The sequence below is a fragment of the Sebastes fasciatus genome, chromosome 20 (assembly GCF_043250625.1).
Source record: "Sebastes fasciatus isolate fSebFas1 chromosome 20, fSebFas1.pri, whole genome shotgun sequence".
In the NCBI taxonomy this organism is placed as follows: domain Eukaryota; kingdom Metazoa; phylum Chordata; class Actinopteri; order Perciformes; family Sebastidae; genus Sebastes; species Sebastes fasciatus.
Genome location: NC_133814.1, coordinates 13,278,286 through 13,298,290, shown reverse-complemented (window position 1 = coordinate 13,298,290; position 20,005 = coordinate 13,278,286). Strand labels below are relative to the sequence as shown.

Below are 20,005 nucleotides of genomic sequence, written 5' to 3'. Positions count from 1 at the left end.
TCCACCACAAACATGGCCGCCAAATTTCTGCAGACTAACCTGCCAGGGCCAACTTCCTGCTGGAGCATCTTCACCTCCAACTATCCTGGTGTTCAGGGGCGTGACGCCACACACTGCAAACAACAGGATATAGACGGTCCATCTTAAATTAGCAAAACAGGCTCAAAATACTTACAGAAGCTATTAAAGAGGACCCATTATGATTATTTTCAGGTGCATAATTCTAGTTTAGGTTTGCAGCTCCACTCTAATTAGCTTTGTTTGAGGGTGTGCCAAACTAGCAGTTATGCAAATGTGTTACTTAGTGACATCACAATGTTACGGAAGAAAAAGCAGGACTTCAAGCAAGGTGTTTCAGGCAGTTCAGGAGCAGTGTTTCAGTGGGGGAGAGTAACTCCCTTTGGTGTGGACTTTGGGCTTTGTAACTTTGCAGACCGTTTACATTCACAAAAAAACTATATAACACACTAAAGTAAAGAAAAAAAACACAAAAGTATAAAAGGTCCCCATTAAACGAAATGCAACCGGGAGCAGCAGTGATAAGAAAGATTTATTTTGAATTTTAAAAAATATATATCTAAATACTATGTTAATTATTTATAAGCCCCTATGAGTATGGTTTGCACATATCTGACATTGGCGACTCCCAATGGGAGCATCACAACAGACACTGTAGCCGACAGCTCGCCACCACATGCTTACATGAAAGAGCTGGAAGCAGCATATATACTGTACCAATTGTTCCCTGGACTGTCAGTCTTTCTACAAATAAAGAACAAAATGACATGTAATATTCAGAGTACTGTGGTAGTCAGGATACTTACATTTAGCACTTGATGCTGTGGATCCTGGATCTGTAGTTGTGTCTGGTCCTGCAGTAGTAGTAGTACCAGTAGTAGTAGTACCAGTAGTAGTAGTAGTAGAAGTACCAGTAGTAGTAGTACCAGTAGTAGTAGTAGTAATAACAGGAGGTGGCAGTCCAGGACAGGTGTAGCTGCTGTCAGCATCCAGACCACTGGAGGTGAACTGGACAAAGCCTGGCTTATCAGAGCTGATGTGGGAGTTGATCCAGGACTGGTAACTGGACACTCTGGAGTAGACTCCCGGCAGATTGGGCCGAGCACAGCCAAAACCAAAACTAACGATACCAGACTGGACCCAGACGGAGCCCTGCTGGTTCACCATTGGACCTCCTGAGTCACCCTGAGGAGATGGAGAGGAGACGTCTGAGGATTTCACAAAACCCTAAACACATTGACCAACAAGTGACAGATTCAGTGAAGCAGCCTACCTGACATGAGTCTTTGCCTCCGGCCAGAACACCAGCACAGATCATGTTGTCTGTGACTGTACCGACTCCATTGAGACAGTTACAATGTCTGTTTCCCAGAACTGGCACCTCCACTTCTTGAAGGGTTTCAGGGAACGGTAATGACACTGATAGACCAACAACAAGAGAGACAATTCACACATCCATCTACTGTTTATAGGACACATCAACCAAACTATTTGTCAGCAACAAGCAGACTCACCTCCCTCCTCGACTGCACCCCAGCCAGTGACCCAGCTATCAGTACCGTTGTTGAACACACTGTCACTGGCTGCCAGACACACAGGTCTGATGTAGTCTGTGAATTTGACTGGTGAGGAGAGTCTGAGCAGAGCAATGTCGTTGTCGCTGGTGGAACTGTCATATTTTGGATGCAAAATGATTTTGGCAACGGCTCTGGACTCTTCGTTTGGGTTTTTGCCCTGCAGGTTCTGACGACCGAGAGAAACCTGCCATCCAGACGTACTTGTGCTGAAGGAAAAATGACAAAAATGTGTTGGTTTTAGGAAGAACGTGGACTGAAAGTCAAACCAAAAACTAAAACACTGAACATTTTATCCTCCATTGCATTGCAGTTACCCACCTGGAGAAGCAGTGAGCAGCAGACATCACCCACTCTCTGTTGATGAGGGATCCACCACAAACATGCCTGCCAAATTTCTGCAGACTAACCTGCCAGGGCCAACTTCCTGCTGGAGCGTCTTCACCTCCAACTATCCTGGTGTTCAGGGGAGTGATGCCACACACTGCAAACAACAGGATATACAGTAGACAGTCATTCTTAAATTAGCAAAATGGTCTCAAAATACATATAGAAGCTTTTAAACTAAATGCAACCGGGAGCAGCAGTGATAAGAAAGATTTATTTTGAAGTATTCAAAAAACAATATAACTAACTACTATGATAATTAGTTATAAGCCCCTATGAGTATGGTTTGCACATTTCTGACATTGGCGACTCCAAATTAGAGCATTACAACAGACACTGTAGCCGACAGCTCGCCACCACATGCTTACATGAAAGAGCTGGAAGCAGCATATATACTGTACCAATTGTTCCCTGGACTGTCAGTCTTTCTACAAACAAAGAACAAAATGACATGTATATTCAGAGTACTGTGGTAGTCAGGATACTTACATTTAGCACTTGATGATGTGGATCCTGGATCTGTAGTTGTGTCTGGTCCTGCAGTAGTAGTAGTACCAGTAGTAGTAGTACCAGTAGTAGTAGTACCAGTAGTATAAGTAGTAGTACCAGTAGTAGTAGTACCAGTAGTAGTAGTAGTAGTAGTAATAACAGGAGGTGGCAGTCCAGGACAGGTGTAGCTGCTGTCAGCATCCAGCCCACTGGAGGTGAACTGGACAAAGCCTGGCTTATCAGAACTGATGAGGGAATTGATCCAGGACTGGTAACTGGACACTCTGGAGTAGACTCCCGGCAGATTGGGCCGAGCACAGCCAAAACCAAAACTAACAATTCCAGACTGGACCCAGACGGAGCCCTGCTGGTTCACCATTGGACCTCCTGAGTCACCCTGAGGAGATGGAGAGGAGACGATTGAGGATTTCACAAAAACCTTAAACACATTGACCAACAACTGACAGATTCAGTGAAGCAGCCTACCTGACATGAGTCTTTGCCTCCTGCCAGAACACCAGCACAGATCATGTTGTCTGTGACTGTACCGACTCCATTGAGACAGTTACAATGTCTGTTTCCCAGAACTGGCACCTCCACTTCTTGAAGGGTTTCAGGGAACGGTAATGACACTGAGAGACCAACAACAAGAGAGACAATTCACACATCCATCTACTGTTTATAGGACACATCAACCAAACTATTTGTCAGCAACAAGCAGACTCACCTCCCTCCTCGACTGCACCCCAGCCAGTGACCCAGCTATCAGTACCGTTGTTGAACACACTGTCACTGGCTGCCAGACACACAGGTCTGATGTAGTCTGTGAATTTGACTGGTGAGGAGAGTCTGAGCAGAGCAATGTCGTTGTCGATGGTGGAACTGTCATAGTTTGGATGCAAAATGATTTTGGCAACAGTTCTGGACCTTTCATTTGGGTTTTTGCCCTGCAGGTTCTGACGACCGAGAGAAACCTGCCATCTAGAAGTACTTGTGCTGAAGGAAAAATGACAAAAATGGGTTGGTTTTAGGAAGAACGTGGACTGAAAGTCAAACCGAGGAATGAATCATTTTATCCTCTATTACATTGCAGTTACCCACCTGGAGAAGCAGTGAGCAGCAGACATCACCCACTCTCTGTTGATGAGGGATCCACCACAAACATGGCCGCCAAATTTCTGCAGACTAACCTGCCAGGGCCAACTTCCTGCTGGAGCATCTTCACCTCCAACTATCCTGGTGTTCAGGGGCGTGACGCCACACACTGCAAACAACAGGATATAGACGGTCCATCTTAAATTAGCAAAACAGGCTCAAAATACTTACAGAAGCTATTAAAGAGGACCCATTATGATTATTTTCAGGTGCATAATTCTAGTTTAGGTTTGCAGCTCCACTCTAATTAGCTTTGTTTGAGGGTGTGCCAAACTAGCAGTTATGCAAATGTGTTACTTAGTGACATCACAATGTTACGGAAGAAAAAGCAGGACTTCAAGCAAGGTGTTTCAGGCAGTTCAGGAGCAGTGTTTCAGTGGGGGAGAGTAACTCCCTTTGGTGTGGACTTTGGGCTTTGTAACTTTGCAGACCGTTTACATTCACAAAAAAACTATATAACACACTAAAGTAAAGAAAAAAAACACAAAAGTATAAAAGGTCCCCATTAAACGAAATGCAACCGGGAGCAGCAGTGATAAGAAAGATTTATTTTGAATTTTAAAAAATATATATCTAAATACTATGTTAATTATTTATAAGCCCCTATGAGTATGGTTTGCACATATCTGACATTGGCGACTCCCAATGGGAGCATCACAACAGACACTGTAGCCGACAGCTCGCCACCACATGCTTACATGAAAGAGCTGGAAGCAGCATATATACTGTACCAATTGTTCCCTGGACTGTCAGTCTTTCTACAAATAAAGAACAAAATGACATGTAATATTCAGAGTACTGTGGTAGTCAGGATACTTACATTTAGCACTTGATGCTGTGGATCCTGGATCTGTAGTTGTGTCTGGTCCTGCAGTAGTAGTAGTACCAGTAGTAGTAGTACCAGTAGTAGTAGTAGTAGAAGTACCAGTAGTAGTAGTACCAGTAGTAGTAGTAGTAATAACAGGAGGTGGCAGTCCAGGACAGGTGTAGCTGCTGTCAGCATCCAGACCACTGGAGGTGAACTGGACAAAGCCTGGCTTATCAGAGCTGATGTGGGAGTTGATCCAGGACTGGTAACTGGACACTCTGGAGTAGACTCCCGGCAGATTGGGCCGAGCACAGCCAAAACCAAAACTAACGATACCAGACTGGACCCAGACGGAGCCCTGCTGGTTCACCATTGGACCTCCTGAGTCACCCTGAGGAGATGGAGAGGAGACGTCTGAGGATTTCACAAAACCCTAAACACATTGACCAACAAGTGACAGATTCAGTGAAGCAGCCTACCTGACATGAGTCTTTGCCTCCGGCCAGAACACCAGCACAGATCATGTTGTCTGTGACTGTACCGACTCCATTGAGACAGTTACAATGTCTGTTTCCCAGAACTGGCACCTCCACTTCTTGAAGGGTTTCAGGGAACGGTAATGACACTGATAGACCAACAACAAGAGAGACAATTCACACATCCATCTACTGTTTATAGGACACATCAACCAAACTATTTGTCAGCAACAAGCAGACTCACCTCCCTCCTCGACTGCACCCCAGCCAGTGACCCAGCTATCAGTACCGTTGTTGAACACACTGTCACTGGCTGCCAGACACACAGGTCTGATGTAGTCTGTGAATTTGACTGGTGAGGAGAGTCTGAGCAGAGCAATGTCGTTGTCGCTGGTGGAACTGTCATATTTTGGATGCAAAATGATTTTGGCAACGGCTCTGGACTCTTCGTTTGGGTTTTTGCCCTGCAGGTTCTGACGACCGAGAGAAACCTGCCATCCAGACGTACTTGTGCTGAAGGAAAAATGACAAAAATGTGTTGGTTTTAGGAAGAACGTGGACTGAAAGTCAAACCAAAAACTAAAACACTGAACATTTTATCCTCCATTGCATTGCAGTTACCCACCTGGAGAAGCAGTGAGCAGCAGACATCACCCACTCTCTGTTGATGAGGGATCCACCACAAACATGCCTGCCAAATTTCTGCAGACTAACCTGCCAGGGCCAACTTCCTGCTGGAGCGTCTTCACCTCCAACTATCCTGGTGTTCAGGGGAGTGATGCCACACACTGCAAATAAAGGTGTTGAAATAATTGGATCTTAAATCAACCATGCTGACCCATACATAAAAATAACACAACACAGGAAATAGAGAAGCACTGATAAAAACGCATTACTATTACATTCCTTAGAAATGCAAGCGCTAGAGATACTCTAACATAAATATACAAACTTATAGTTTCATAAAATAATATACATAAGTATCACCTGTGAGACATGAATTACATTGTGAGTACTTCCTAGAGTGTAGGCATATGTTTTATTTATTTGTATTTTTATTTGAACTTTTTATTTTGTATTTTTTTGTTTGTATATTTATTTTGGAACTACTGTATTGCTGCTGTGTGTTTTGTTTTCCTGTGTGGGTTTATGTCACCCATCCGTCTTTTAGTTAGTATGACGTTATTGTTCGTGTAATGTTTCGTTATTGTGTGATTGGGAGGGGTCTGGGGAAGCAGGGTAGGGAGAGGGGAACATTGTTTGTCCTTGTCATTCATACTTATTAAGTAAAACTTATAAACATTGTTTACAAAAACATGCATTACTAAGTTATCTTAAAATCTCAAATTTAAACTAAATATGTGTATAATTAATTAAAGCCTGTGTGACTTTGATGACTCCTAGTGGCAGTATCAAATGAGACACAATGCCAGACAGCATTGTCTCGACCACTCATCCTCAACATAAAGACTGTGCCTGTTTTGAAACCGAATTGTCCAATTAAAAAAAAAAAAAGAACAATTCACATTAGATTAATGACAAATATAATCATAACAAATCTAAAGACTTAATTAACTTTAGCTTAGTTCCACTGTTGGCTGCCAGTGTCATTTTTATTTTACTTTACCACTGGGTTGTGCAGAAAGTGTGAATATTCCAATTTTATAAATAGTTAATTGTTCATTATTTGTATGAAAAACAGAAAAATTGATATTCAAAACACCGTGGTACTCTGGTTACTTACATTTAGCACTTGACATGGAACATAGACCTGTGGTTTCAGTTGCTGGGTCTGTAGTTGTGTCTGGTCCTGCAGTACCACTAGTAGTAGTAGTAGTAGTAGTAGTACCAGTAGTAGTAGTAGTAGTAGTAATAACAGGAGGTGGCAGTCCAGGACAGGTGTAGCTGCTGTCAGCATCCAGCCCACTGGAGGTGAACTGGACAAAGCCTGGCTTATCAGAACTGATGAGGGAATTGATCCAGGACTGGTAACTGGACACTCTGGAGTAGACTCCCGGCAGATTGGGCCGAGCACAGCCAAAACCAAAACTAACAATTCCAGACTGGACCCAGACGGAGCCCTGCTGGTTCACCATTGGACCTCCTGAGTCACCCTGAGGAGATGGAGAGGAGACGATTGAGGATTTCACAAAAACCTTAAACACATTGACCAACAACTGACAGATTCAGTGAAGCAGCCTACCTGACATGAGTCTTTGCCTCCTGCCAGAACACCAGCACAGATCATGTTGTCTGTGACTGTACCGACTCCATTGAGACAGTTACAATGTCTGTTTCCCAGAACTGGCACCTCCACTTCTTGAAGGGTTTCAGGGAACGGTAATGACACTGAGAGACCAACAACAAGAGAGACAATTCACACATCCATCTACTGTTTATAGGACACATCAACCAAACTATTTGTCAGCAACAAGCAGACTCACCTCCCTCCTCGACTGCACCCCAGCCAGTGACCCAGCTATCAGTACCGTTGTTGAACACACTGTCACTGGCTGCCAGACACACAGGTCTGATGTAGTCTGTGAATTTGACTGGTGAGGAGAGTCTGAGCAGAGCAATATCGTTGTCGCTGGTGGAACTGTCATATTTTGGATGCAAAATGATTTTGGCAACGGCTCTGGACTCTTCGTTTGGGTTTTTGCCCTGCAGGTTCTGACGACCGAGAGAAACCTGCCATCTAGACGTACTTGTGCTGAAGGAAAAATGACAAAAATTTGTTGGTTTTAGGAAGAACGTGGACTGAAAGTCAAACCAAAAACTAAAACACTGAACATTTTATCCTCCATTACATTGCAGTTACCCACCTGGAGAAGCAGTGAGCAGCAGACATCACCCACTCTCTGTTGATGAGGGATCCACCACAAACATGCCTGCCAAATTTCTGCAGACTAACCTGCCAGGGCCAACTTCCTGCTGGAGCGTCTTCACCTCCAACTATCCTGGTGTTCAGGGGAGTGATGCCACACACTGCAAATAAAGGTGTTGAAATAATTGGATCTTAAATCAACCATGCTGACCCATACATAAAAATAACACAACACAGGAAATAGAGAAGCACTGATAAAAACGCATTACTATTACATTCCTTAGAAATGCAAGCGCTAGAGATACTCTAACATAAATATACAAACTTATAGTTTCATAAAATAATATACATAAGTATCACCTGTGAGACATGAATTACATTGTGAGTACTTCCTAGAGTGTAGGCATATGTTTTATGTATTTGTATTTTTATTTGAACTTTTTATTTTGTATTTTTTTGTTTGTATATTTATTTTGGAACTACTGTATTGCTGCTGTGTGTTTTGTTTTCCTGTGTGGGTTTATGTCACCCATCCGTCTTTTAGTTAGTATGACGTTATTGTTCGTGTAATGTTTCGTTATTGTGTGATTAGGAGGGGTCTGGGGAAGCAGGGTAGGGAGAGGGGAACATTGTTTGTCCTTGTCATTCATACTTATTAAGTAAAACTTATAAACATTGTTTACAAAAACATGCATTACTAAGTTATCTTAAAATCTCAAATTTAACCTAAATATGTGTATAATTAATTAAAGCCTGTGTGACTTTGATGACTCCTAGTGTCAGTATCAAATGAGACACAATGCCAGACAGCATTGTCTCGACCACTCATCCTCAACATAAAGACTGTGCCTGTTTTGAAACCGAATTGTCCAATTAAAAAAAAAAAAAGAACAATTCACATTAGATTAATGACAAATATAATCATAACAAATCTAAAGACTTAATTAACTTTAGCTTAGTTCCACTGTTGGCTGCCAGTGTCATTTTTATTTTACTTTACCACTGGGTTGTGCAGAAAGTGTGAATATTCCAATTTTATAAATAGTTAATTGTTCATTATTTGTATGAAAAACAGAAAAATTGATATTCAAAATACCGTGGTACTCTGGTTACTTACATTTAGCACTTGACATGGAACATAGACCTGTGGTTTCAGTTGCTGGGTCTGTAGTTGTGTCTGGTCCTGCAGTACCACTAGTAGTAGTAGTAGTAGTAGTAGTACCAATAGTAGTAGTAGTAGTAGTAATAGCAGGAGGTGGCAGTCCAGGACAGGTGTAGCTGCTGTCAGCATCCAGCCCACTGGAGGTGAACTGGACAAAGCCTGGCTTATCAGAACTGATGAGGGAATTGATCCAGGACTGGTAACTGGACACTCTGGAGTAGACTCCCGGCAGATTGGGCCGAGCACAGCCAAAACCAAAACTAACAATTCCAGACTGGACCCAGACGGAGCCATGCTGGTTCACCATGGGACCTCCTGAGTCACCCTGAGGAGATGGAGAGGAGCCGACTGAGGATTTCACAAAACCCTAAACACATTGACCAACAACTGACAGACTCAGTGAAGCAGCCTACCTGACATGAGTCTTTGCCTCCGGCCAGAACACCAGCACAGATCATGTTGTCTGTGACTGTACCGACGCCATTGAGACAGTTACAATGTCTGTTTCCCAGAACTGGCACCTCCACTTCTTGAAGGGTTTCAGGGAACGGTAATGACACTGAGAGACCAACAACAAGAGAGACAATTCACACATCCATCTACTGTTTATAGGACACATCAACCAAACTATTTGTCAGCAACAAGCAGACTCACCTCCCTCCTCGACTGCACCCCAGCCAGTGACCCAGCTATCAGTACCGTTGTTGAACACACTGTCACTGGCTGCCAGACACACAGGTCTGATGTAGTCTGTGAATTTGACTGGTTTGGAGAGTCTGAGCAGAGCAATGTCGTTGTCGCTGGTGGAACTGTCATATTTTGGATGCAAAATGATTTTGGCAACAGTTCTGGACCTTTCGTTTGGGTTTTTGCCCTGCAGGTTCTGACGACCGAGAGAAACCTGCCATCTAGACGTACTTGTACTGAAGGAAAAATGATAAAAATGTGTTGGTTTTAGGAAGAACGTGGACTGAAAGTCAAACCGAGGAATGAATCATTTTATCCTCCATTACATTGCAGTTACCCACCTGGAGAAGCAGTGAGCAGCAGACATCACCCACTCTCTGTTGATGAGGGATCCACCACAAACATGCCTGCCAAATTTCTGCAGACTAACCTGCCAGGGCCAACTTCCTGGTGGAGCGTCTTCACCTCCAACTATCCTGGTGTTCAGGGGAGTGATGCCACACACTGCAAATAAAGGTGTTGAAATAATTGGATCTTAAATCAACCATGCTGACCCATACATAAAAATAACACAACACAGGAAATAGAGAAGCACTGATAAAAACGCATTACTATTACATTCCTTAGAAATGCAAGCGCTAGAGATACTCTAACATAAATCAACAAACTTATAGTTTCATAAAATAATATACATAAGTATCACCTGTGAGACATGAATTACATTGTGAGTACTTCCTAGAGTGTAGGCATATGTTTTATGTATTTGTATTTTTATTTGAACTTTTTATTTTGTATTTTTTTGTTTGTATATTTATTTTGGAACTACTGTATTGCTGCTGTGTGTTTTGTTTTCCTGTGTGGGTTTATGTCACCCATCCGTCTTTTAGTTAGTATGACGTTATTGTTCGTGTAATGTTTCGTTATTGTGTGATTGGGAGGGGTCTGGGGAAGCAGGGTAGGGAGAGGGGAACATTGTTTGTCCTTGTCATTCATACTTATTAAGTAAAACTTATAAACATTGTTTACAAAAACATGCATTACTAAGTTATCTTAAAATCTCAAATTTAAACTAAATATGTGTATAATTAATTAAAGCCTGTGTGACTTTGATGACTCCTAGTGGCAGTATCAAATGAAACACAATGCCAGACAGCATTGTCTCGACCACTCATCCTCAACATAAAGACTGTGCCTGTTTTGAAACCGAATTGTCCAATTAAAAAAAAAAAAAGAACAATTTACATTAGATTAATGACAAATATAATCATAACAAATCTAAAGACTTAATTAACTTTAGCTTAGTTCCACTGTTGGCTGCCAGTGTCATTTTTATTTTACTTTACCACTGGGGTGTGCAGAAAGCATGAATATTCCAATTTTATAAATAGTTAATTGTTCATTATTTGTATGAAAAACAGAAAAATTGATATTCAAAATACGGTGGTACTCTGGTTACTTACATTTAGCACTTGACATGGAACATAGACCTGTGGTTTCAGTTGCTGGGTCTGTAGTTGTGTCTGGTCCTGCAGTACCAGTAGTAGTAGTAGTAATAACAGGAGGTGGCAGTCCAGGACAGGTGTAGCTGCTGTCAGCATCCAGCCCACTGGAGGTGAACTGGACAAAGCCTGGCTTATCAAAGCTGATGTGGGAGTTGATCCAGGACTGGTAACTGGACACTCTGGAGTAGACTCCCGGCAGATTGGGCCGAGCACAGCCAAAACCAAAACTAACAATTCCAGACTGGACCCAGACGGAGCCCTGCTGGTTCACCATTGGACCTCCTGAGTCACCCTGAGGAGATGGAGAGGAGACGATTGAGGATTTCACAAAAACCTTAAACACATTGACCAACAACTGACAGATTCAGTGAATCAGCCTACCTGACATGAGTCTTTGCCTCCTGCCAGAACACCAGCACAGATCATGTTGTCTGTGACTGTACCGACGCCATTGAGACAGTTACAATGTCTGTTTCCCAGAACTGGCACCTCCACTTCTTGAAGGGTTTCAGGGAACGGTAATGACACTGAGAGACCAACAACAAGAGAGACAATTCACACATCCATCTACTGTTTATAGGACACATCAACCAAACTATTTGTCAGCAACAAGCAGACTCACCTCCCTCCTCGACTGCACCCCAGCCAGTGACCCAGCTATCAGTACCGTTGTTGAACACACTGTCACTGGCTGCCAGACACACAGGTCTGATGTAGTCTGTGAATTTGACTGGTTTGGAGAGTCTGAGCAGAGCAATGTCGTTGTCGCTGGTGGAACTGTCATATTTTGGATGCAAAATTATTTTGGTAACGGCTCTGGACTCTTCGTTTGGGTTTTTGCCCTGCAGGTTCTGACGACCGAGAGAAACCTGCCATCCAGACGTACTTGTGCTGAAGGAAAAATGACAAAAATGTGTTGGTTTTAGGAAGAATTTGGACTGAAAGTCAAACCAAAGAATGAATCATTTTATCCTGTATTATGTTACAGTTACCCACCTGGAGAAGCAGTGAGCAGCAGACATCACCCACTCTCTGTTGATGAGGGATCCTCCACAAACATGGCCGCCAAATATCTGCAGACTAACCTGCCAGGGCCAACTTCCTGCTGGAGCGTCTTCACCTCCAACTATCCTGGTGCTGAGTGGAACAGTGCCACATACTGGAAAATAGATCAGTAGTGCTAGACTTCAGACGCAAAGTCAGTCAAGACACTCAAGTTCAGGCTACCCAGGTTATCACTGGGATAAAATTTGCTTTTTAAAGTTAATAAATCCCATTACAGCTGAACTTGGAAAAAGTCAATGAAATGCAGATGTGATATGTAGACATTTAAATGGATAGTAAATGTTTTCAACTCACCATCAAGCTGAGCATGTGATTCTGGAAAAGAGACAACAGTAAGTTTAGGTAGTTATAGTTATATCAATCTGAGTAGTCTGGTTTTTTTTTCCAGGCAAAGACAAAAACCCAAAAAGCGCCCCATCTGAACAATTATACATTTTTAGGTACCACTTTCTAACATGTCGGCACTCCCATGTTGATAAGAGTATTAAATATTTGACAGATCTCCCTTTAAGGTTCATTTTGAACAGATAAAAATTGTCTTATTACTTTGCGATTAATCGTGATTAACTATGGACAATCATGCGATTAATCGCGATTAAATATTTTAATCGATTGACAGCCCTAATCCGTACACATATATTGGCACACAATCCCTCCATTCAGGCCTAGTACAATGATAGCACAGTTTAAGCATTTCATTTCATACAGATGGCAGCTAAGGCCAAGTTAAAGAAAAGGAAATTGATCAGATTCGGAGAGAAGTGATTCATTCCTCAAATGGTTATCTGAAAGTACTCCTTTTAAAAATCCATGACAACCCCAAGCCTCTGCTGGCAGACAGTATACATACATCATAACAATGTCCTAAACAGGGACATTCTTATGTCCAATCAGGACACAGCACAGGGCACTAGGGTTTCTGGACAATATTTGTCATTGTTTTGTGTTGTTAATTGATTTCCATTAAAAAAAAATATATATACATTTGCATAAAGCAGCATATTTGTCCACTCCCATGTTGATAAGAGTATTACATACTTGACAAATCTCCCTTTAAGGTACATTTCGAACAGATAAAAAATGTGTGATTAATTTGCGATTAACTATGGACAATCATGCGATTAATCGAGATTAAATATTTTAATCGATTGACAGGCCTTGGACATACCATTTAAAAATAAACAGGTTTCCAACTGAAATCATACTTCACATCTAATATTCAGCCACTGTTGAAAATACTTAGTTGACCTTCATAATCCAGGGTAAATAGCCCAGATCAGAAAGCCTTAAAAGTCACATTAATAGCCACGTAGATACATTTGGAGTCTATTTCTAAGTAGGCCTGCACGTGTATATTAGACTATTTTGCCAGCATCTGCAGCTCAATAAAGATGTTGGTCCAATCAACTTACCTGCAGATAAAAGGCTGGCCAGCGTCAAGACGCAGATCCACTTCCTCGAAGCCATTGTGTGACTGCCCAGTTGCTGTTTGTCACTCTTTATATGCCTGGTTTTACCTGTCACCTGGTGGAGGTGAGCCCTTCCCACCAGGCCCCCCCCAACATCTAAATGGTTTAACAGTTTCCTTGTTCCTTTTGCTCAATTTTACATAATTTCATACATACACAGCTTAGAGGCCACTGTAAGTCTTTTCACTGTAACAATTAAAGCTGTGATGAGGATAGTTGATTAAACAAATTGACAACTAGATTACATCAAAGTGTAGATAAAAATATCAGAATTTTAATTTTCCCCTTTTTCGATTATATATCAAAACTTGATTATGTGTACAGGCTTTAATGACGGATAACTGTCCCTTTTACAGTCTAAATAGAGCTCTATTGTTGCATAGTAATTTAATCTGGCCTTCACTTCTTCTGTGTACCCATCAAAAGAGTAGAAAAAACAGTCACATGTGAGACTTTTGCCAACTCAGTGGGATAATGTGCAAATATCAAACATGTCCCACGTTTGAGAAACAGCTGGCAGTGGAACATTTTTACAAGATGTGATGAGATAAAACTGTTATTTCAGAGACAAAACACCTCGTGGTGATGTAACTGCTGTCTCAGATGAGCCATTGTCATTCTATAATATACAGGCTACACATGACTTATATTAATGACTCAGATTCAATAGCATATATCTACAGTATGATGTCCCTTGATTGGATTAGTGATGCATGCTGGGTAATCCAAAAAAACCTGTTCTCAACTCATAACGTAAACCGCTGGTCTGGCATCATTCATCATAATTAAAAATAATAATTATCAGACGGGCGTTGTGGGGATTGTTGGGCAAGAGGGGTGGATCAGGTGCAGTGTTGTCATCTCAGAACCACACGTGTCAGAGATGTACGTAATTTCCAGGTAAAATAAAAACATTTCCATTAGCACCTTCACACGACAACTCATCACTGATATCTACTGTACTTATCTTTCGGTGCAAAAAAACCCTAAAGAAAGGTAAATAACTCAACCAGAGCTACGAATAGCTCTTGCTGACATGCTGTTGAAATGGCCCATGCAACTAAAACAATACTACAAAGGTACGCGTGCATGTACGTTATGGCTGCAACCTTTACACCTCATCCATCATTTTCTTTCTATTCTTTAAGTGCAAATATGCTTTTTGACAGTAAGGAGAAAGACCTTTTCAAATGCAGTTACATAACATTCAAAACAACACCATGATGTCTGCTTGATTAATACTCTTTGTAATAACAAAAGGTACTGAGAAACAAGATGTGAACTTATGGAATAAGGGTCTTAAAAAGAACTTATACTGTATAGTTATTTATTATATTTTAATTACAGGGTACCTATTCTATTATTACATGGTAAGTATGATAGAGCTGCAATGATTAATCAATTAGTTGTCAACTATTTAATTAATCGGCAACTATTTTGATAATCGATTGATAGGTTTGAATATTTTTTTAAGAAAAAAAGAAGTCAAAATTCTCTGATTCTAGCTTCTTAAATGTGAATATTTTCTGGTTTCTTTACTCCTGTGACAGTAAACTTTAATATCTTTTGAGTTGTGGACAAAACAAGACATTTGAGGACATCATCTTGGGCTTTGGGGAACACTGTTCGACATTTTTCACCATTTTCTGACGTTTTATAGACCAAACAACCAGTTGATTAAACAAGAATATAATCAACAGATTAATCGACAATGAAAGTAAAAAGCTGCAGCCCTAATGTATTACATACTGAGCAATAACCTGCCCGTTTGGGAGGAACATAGAGAGAATTTATACCGTAGTTATTATTTAACTACTGGGTACTACTGAGGAAGAATCTAGACATTTCAGGGAAGATGGAGTGATGACTTCAACATCACTTAATAAATCTGATGTGAGTTTATTTAAAATGGCCTTATTACTAACCAGGCAAACTACATTGTTCCTTTATTATTTTGGGGTACTTATAGTCTCCTCCCTGGCAAATGTGTTCGACCAGCATTACAGCTCCTCGAGGTGCACGCTTATACCTTTTTTTCAGCTCTGTGCACGGCCTCCTCTCATCCCAGGAAATACATATAAATATAGAAAGATATTAAGGGTGTGATTCAATGATCAACGATCCAATAACATCAATGCAAAGTGAAAACATTGATACATATCATCATCTTTAAGATATGCCTTTATTTTGAAATTCCCATGGCACATCTGTGTCACAATTCCCATCCAAGCGTCCCTCCTTCCCAGTAATAAAATTGTCAAATCATATTTTAGTTGCTTTTTGTGAGTTGATATAAATGTAACAGACTGTGTTAAAAGGGCATATGATATCGTCTCATATCGATCGCTCGATTGTGATACCGGCAATTATCGTATCGTTGTCCAAAGAATAGATATATCGTATAGTGATGAAACTTGTGATTTACACCCCTAATACATATGGTTAATATACTCTTCTTACAGCAAACTGGGCAGTTAATTTAGTTTGTTCTTCCATGTTTTGAGGCAAGTAAAGTCAAAACAAACTGTTCTCATATTGTTCTCTGTAGTTAGATATGCAGTGGTAGTTCCACGGTAGTTCCTTGTCAGACTGAGTTACAGGGTAACTATATGGTCAATCATAAGAAGAGCCACTGAGCTTCAACTATAGTTAATCATTGTTTTAAATATTGCAGTGGGATTTATTTGTTCAGTCTCGTTAAAACACTCAAAACTCTCAAAACAAAGCATGATTTTATTTCACTTTTCTTTTTTTTTTTGCCCAAATAGAGAATTGATGCACTGACCTCAGAACCAAGTTTGGGCGCTGGTCCAACACATCTACATGATATGGGGCCGTGGTGATACGTGTCCATGCTGCAGAGTCTATCCTGACTCATCTTAGGAAGTGATAAGAGAGAAAGGGAACACAAAAAGAGGAGGAAGATTGTGATTTTAGCAGTGACTTTAACATTTTGCTAAACATGACATTTACTGTATGTGACTCTCTTGATTCTCACATGTTATCATCACAAATATTGTCACAATAAATCTTTAACTTCTTGCAATGCATGGTTAAATTAACTTCAATTAAAAACATCAAATGAAGGAAGTCCAGGGATGTCTTGCTACGTTATTTCCAGTGCTGGAAAATGCAGCGGGTTTGAGACAACCGGCAAGCATCACCATGTCATTGCAACGTGAGGGATTAAAAATGCAATGCGATTTTGTTGAGGACTACCATATGAGGAAGGAAACTGTGTAAAGGTTAAGAGAAAGAGTAAATAACAAGGTGAGGGGTTGAGATCATGGGTAACAACAACAAAAGAAGCTAAAATTTGACACGAATGTGAGTTAGGCTCTTTTGTGAGAAACACTGTCTGTCCACACTGCAAGTCAACTGAGGAACTCTGACAAAAGCTGTTGAAACCTCTTTTGTTGTAAGTCAACGTAGCCTTAAAGGGCACATTGTGAAACACACTCATCCACCATAAATGCGTCATCTTTCCTTAAAAAGAAGGACATTTTTTTTTTAAGTTAGTTAAATCCATCTACTCTGTAACGGCATCTTCAGAGTTTATCTGAAAGTAAAGACACATTTTTTAATTCAACTCAGTGTATCTGCCTAATATTTGTGTAGCCTACTGTTGGACTCTGCATTCAGTTCTCAGTAAATTCAGATAAAATAGTGTGGATAAGTGGACAATGTGGTCCTTATTTGATCTTTATCAGATGTTTGATGATGGTCAGTGGACTGTGGTAGCAGAAGTGAAGTCATACAGTTTGGCTGACTACTGATGTAATAATGATTAACAGAAACGTGGAGTAGGATGACATGGCAATATGCTTTAAAGGAGTGCAAATGACTCACGTTTCACAAGATTTGACTAATTGAAAAGTTACAAATTCAAAGATGGTAGAAGTTGAACAAAATAAAGCAAGAATTAATATATCCATTAATGAGTAAAACAATTGTAGATTTCCACTTATTTTGGGATGCCTACTGATATTTAACACTCAGGGAGGAGACCTACTTTAGGTCCTTCTTATTATACCCGTCATGCAGCTCCAGCTTTCCATGTAGTGTTTGCACAATGCATTATATGCATTTACTCACTCCAAGCTAAGCACTCTGTGCCACAACTATAGTAATATGATGCAAATTCAATTAGGCTCTGTTGGATAAATTCAGATCTACCATCCTACATGAGTGTTAAGTATACAAAGACAGTGTTCAAAGCATCCAAAACCAGTCACAGCTAATATCAAACAGAATTGCAGTGCCGAGCAGACCTGTGATATTAATTCTGGACAGGTGTAGTGCTAAGGTAGGAAGTGTACCCCTGGCCACGGTAATGTGCATGTATTCAGTGAAGGTGGACCTACATTAGGCTACCACGCTTGATGGTAAAGCAACGTCTGTACATTATAGAGAGGAGATACACTTTGTGGCAGAACAAAAATGCAGTCTGAAAAGAGTGTGTATCCCATTATATCTTTTGCTAAGAAAGTAGTAACTTCTCTATATTCACCAAGGTTATTAGGCATGATCTCAAGTATAAACAACTAAAATACTGTTGCACATTTTTCTTACTTTGACTTTGACCAAACATATGTTTGGTCAAAGTCCAACTAGTGAGACAAAATACCTTCCACTAGTTAACTAGTGAGGAAAATATCAGTGCACTAGTTAACTAGTGGCTCTTTTTGGCCTGCACTAGTTAACTAGTAAGGTAAAAAAAGACCCTTACTAGTGCAACTAGTGGACATTTTTTCCTTACTAGTTAACTAGTAAACATTTTGAGCCTCACTAGTCAGGTCAAAAAGGTTTTAACTAGTTAACTAGTGAGCATTTTGGCCCTCATTAGTTAACATTTAAGGTGCAACATGCAGCCACTAGTTAAGTAGTTGCAATTCCTCAGGCCAACATGTTAACTAGTGCACAACATGCAAAAGAAGCAGGCGGGGTAATGACAAAATCCTGAGGCTTGATTGGTTTGTATTTTTTATTTTGAACTGGAATGCCAATAGGAAGCCTCAGAGTATGCTCCTTCCCCACCTCTTCATTAACATTTAGTGCAACTGGTTAACTAGTGCACATGTTGGCCCTTACTAGTTAACTAGTGGCTCTTTTTTGGCCCGCACTAGTTAACTAGTAAAGTAAAAAAAGACCTTCACTAGTGCAACTACTGGACTTTTTTCCTCTTACTAGTTAACTAGTCAAATGTTGAGCCTCACTAGTTAGCTAGTAAGGTTGAAAGGCTTTAACTAGTTAACTAGTGGACATTTTGGCCCTCACTAGTTAACTAGTGCAGGAAATTGTAGGTCACCGGTTAACTAGTGAGGTGAATATGTCCTTTACTAGTTAACATGTCAAAGCTTTTCCAGCTTACTAGTTAACTAGTAAGACTGTCAGCGTTACTAGTTGGGTCCAGAGGTCCACTAGTGCGTAAAAAAGCTGACTAGTTGGGCCTTTGGTCCTACTAGTGTGGTGCACAGTCTCACTAGTAAGGCTTCTGTTGGAACTAGTTGGATAAATGTGCCACTAGTTGCTGAAAAACAGTGACTAGTAAGAGTTTTTGCTCAACTAGTGCTGACAAAGACCGAACTAGTGGAGGACACTGACGTCTGATATCAAGGATATGGAATAAATGCTCAAATGGCTTTCCATACCAGGAACCATACCAGGAAGCAAAAGAAGAAGTCTTCTCTGACAAGCTAACGTTAGCTAGCAGTTAGCCATTTTGTTCCTGCAGGACAAGTCCTACTGGAAAAATAGCCAATCAAAATGCAGCAGGGCATCAGACAATCAGCCCCACCTGGCATCAAAATTGTGCCACCGGCCTTCATGGTCAAAGACTTTGTGCATGCCCATTGTTGTTTTCCCGCACAAGAAATGTGAGATTGTCCGTGCAGGGCTATTCCATGGAGAGCTCAGTTGGCAGCCTCTGGGGCACAGCACAATTAAAACATCATTCTGACAATGTTCCCCAACTCTGAGGAGTGGTTTTCCCAGCAGGAAAATGCTCCATGCCACACAGCCAGGTCAGTGAAGGTGTGGATGAAGGACCCCCAGATCAGGACCCTGTCATGGCCAGCCCAATCTCCAGACCTGAATCCCATTGAAAACCTCTGGAATGTGATCAAGAGGAAGATGGATGGTCACAAGCCCTCAAACAAAGCCGAGCTGCTTGAATTTTTTGCGCCAGGAGTGTCATAAAGTCACCCAACAGCAATGTGAAAGACTGGTGGAGAGCATGCCAAGACGCATGAAAGCTGTGATTGTAAATCAAGGTTATTCCACCCAATATTGATTTCTGAACTCTTCCTAAGTTAAAACATTAGTATTGTGTTGTTTAAAAATTAATATGAACTTGTTTTCTTTGCATTATTCCAGATCTGAAAACA

General features: G+C 40.9%; 3 protein-coding genes across 3 annotated transcripts; all 3 read right to left on the bottom strand.

Annotated features, from left to right (window-relative positions):
* Nucleotides 1-753: 753 nt before the first annotated feature.
* Nucleotides 754-3,595, bottom strand: LOC141759027 (transmembrane protease serine 9-like). Its single transcript, XM_074620916.1, has 9 exons — nt 3,570-3,595; nt 3,196-3,464; nt 2,955-3,100; nt 2,565-2,865; nt 1,914-2,076; nt 1,533-1,801; nt 1,292-1,437; nt 967-1,203; nt 754-762 (listed from the first exon to the last, which is right to left on the bottom strand). The coding sequence occupies exons 1-9, from the start codon at nt 3,593-3,595 to the stop codon at nt 754-756; spliced, it is 1,566 nt and encodes a 521-aa protein (XP_074477017.1).
* A 777-nt stretch (nt 3,596-4,372) lies between these two features.
* Nucleotides 4,373-7,758, bottom strand: LOC141759026 (transmembrane protease serine 9-like). The gene is made up of 9 exons (XM_074620914.1): nt 7,733-7,758; nt 7,352-7,620; nt 7,111-7,256; nt 6,730-7,021; nt 5,533-5,725; nt 5,152-5,420; nt 4,911-5,056; nt 4,586-4,822; nt 4,373-4,381 (listed from the first exon to the last, which is right to left on the bottom strand). The coding sequence occupies exons 1-9, from the start codon at nt 7,756-7,758 to the stop codon at nt 4,373-4,375; spliced, it is 1,587 nt and encodes a 528-aa protein (XP_074477015.1).
* A 564-nt stretch (nt 7,759-8,322) lies between these two features.
* On the bottom strand, nt 8,323-13,060 carry LOC141759025 (transmembrane protease serine 9-like). Its single transcript, XM_074620913.1, has 9 exons — nt 12,082-13,060; nt 11,708-11,976; nt 11,467-11,612; nt 11,065-11,377; nt 9,925-10,087; nt 9,551-9,819; nt 9,310-9,455; nt 8,957-9,221; nt 8,323-8,333 (listed from the first exon to the last, which is right to left on the bottom strand). The coding sequence occupies exons 1-9, from the start codon at nt 12,105-12,107 to the stop codon at nt 8,323-8,325; spliced, it is 1,608 nt and encodes a 535-aa protein (XP_074477014.1). The 5' UTR covers nt 12,108-13,060.
* Nucleotides 13,061-20,005: the final 6,945 nt, after the last annotated feature.

What these genes read in the sequence shown, in the direction of transcription:
- LOC141759025 (XM_074620913.1), bottom strand. Translation starts at nt 12,107, where the DNA reads ATGTCTGCTGCTCACTGCTTCTCCAG. An exon ending in GCTGCTCACTGCTTCTCCAG is followed by an intron (nt 11,977 to 12,081) that starts GTGGGTAACTGT and finishes TTTTTCCTTCAG; the next exon opens with CACAAGTACGTCTGGATGGC. An exon ending in GAGGCAAAGACTCATGTCAG is followed by an intron (nt 9,222 to 9,309) that starts GTAGGCTGCTTC and finishes CCATCTCCTCAG; the next exon opens with GGTGACTCAGGAGGTCCCAT.
- LOC141759026 (XM_074620914.1), bottom strand. Translation starts at nt 7,758, where the DNA reads ATGTCTGCTGCTCACTGCTTCTCCAG. An exon ending in TACTACTACTACTACTACTA is followed by an intron (nt 5,726 to 6,729) that starts GTGGTACTGCAG and finishes GGTTGATTTAAG; the next exon opens with ATCCAATTATTTCAACACCT. An exon ending in GCTGCTCACTGCTTCTCCAG is followed by an intron (nt 5,421 to 5,532) that starts GTGGGTAACTGC and finishes TTTTTCCTTCAG; the next exon opens with CACAAGTACGTCTGGATGGC.
- LOC141759027 (XM_074620916.1), bottom strand. Translation starts at nt 3,595, where the DNA reads ATGTCTGCTGCTCACTGCTTCTCCAG. An exon ending in GGGTGCAGTCGAGGAGGGAG is followed by an intron (nt 3,101 to 3,195) that starts GTGAGTCTGCTT and finishes TTGGTCTCTCAG; the next exon opens with TGTCATTACCGTTCCCTGAA. An exon ending in GGGTGCAGTCGAGGAGGGAG is followed by an intron (nt 1,438 to 1,532) that starts GTGAGTCTGCTT and finishes TTGGTCTATCAG; the next exon opens with TGTCATTACCGTTCCCTGAA.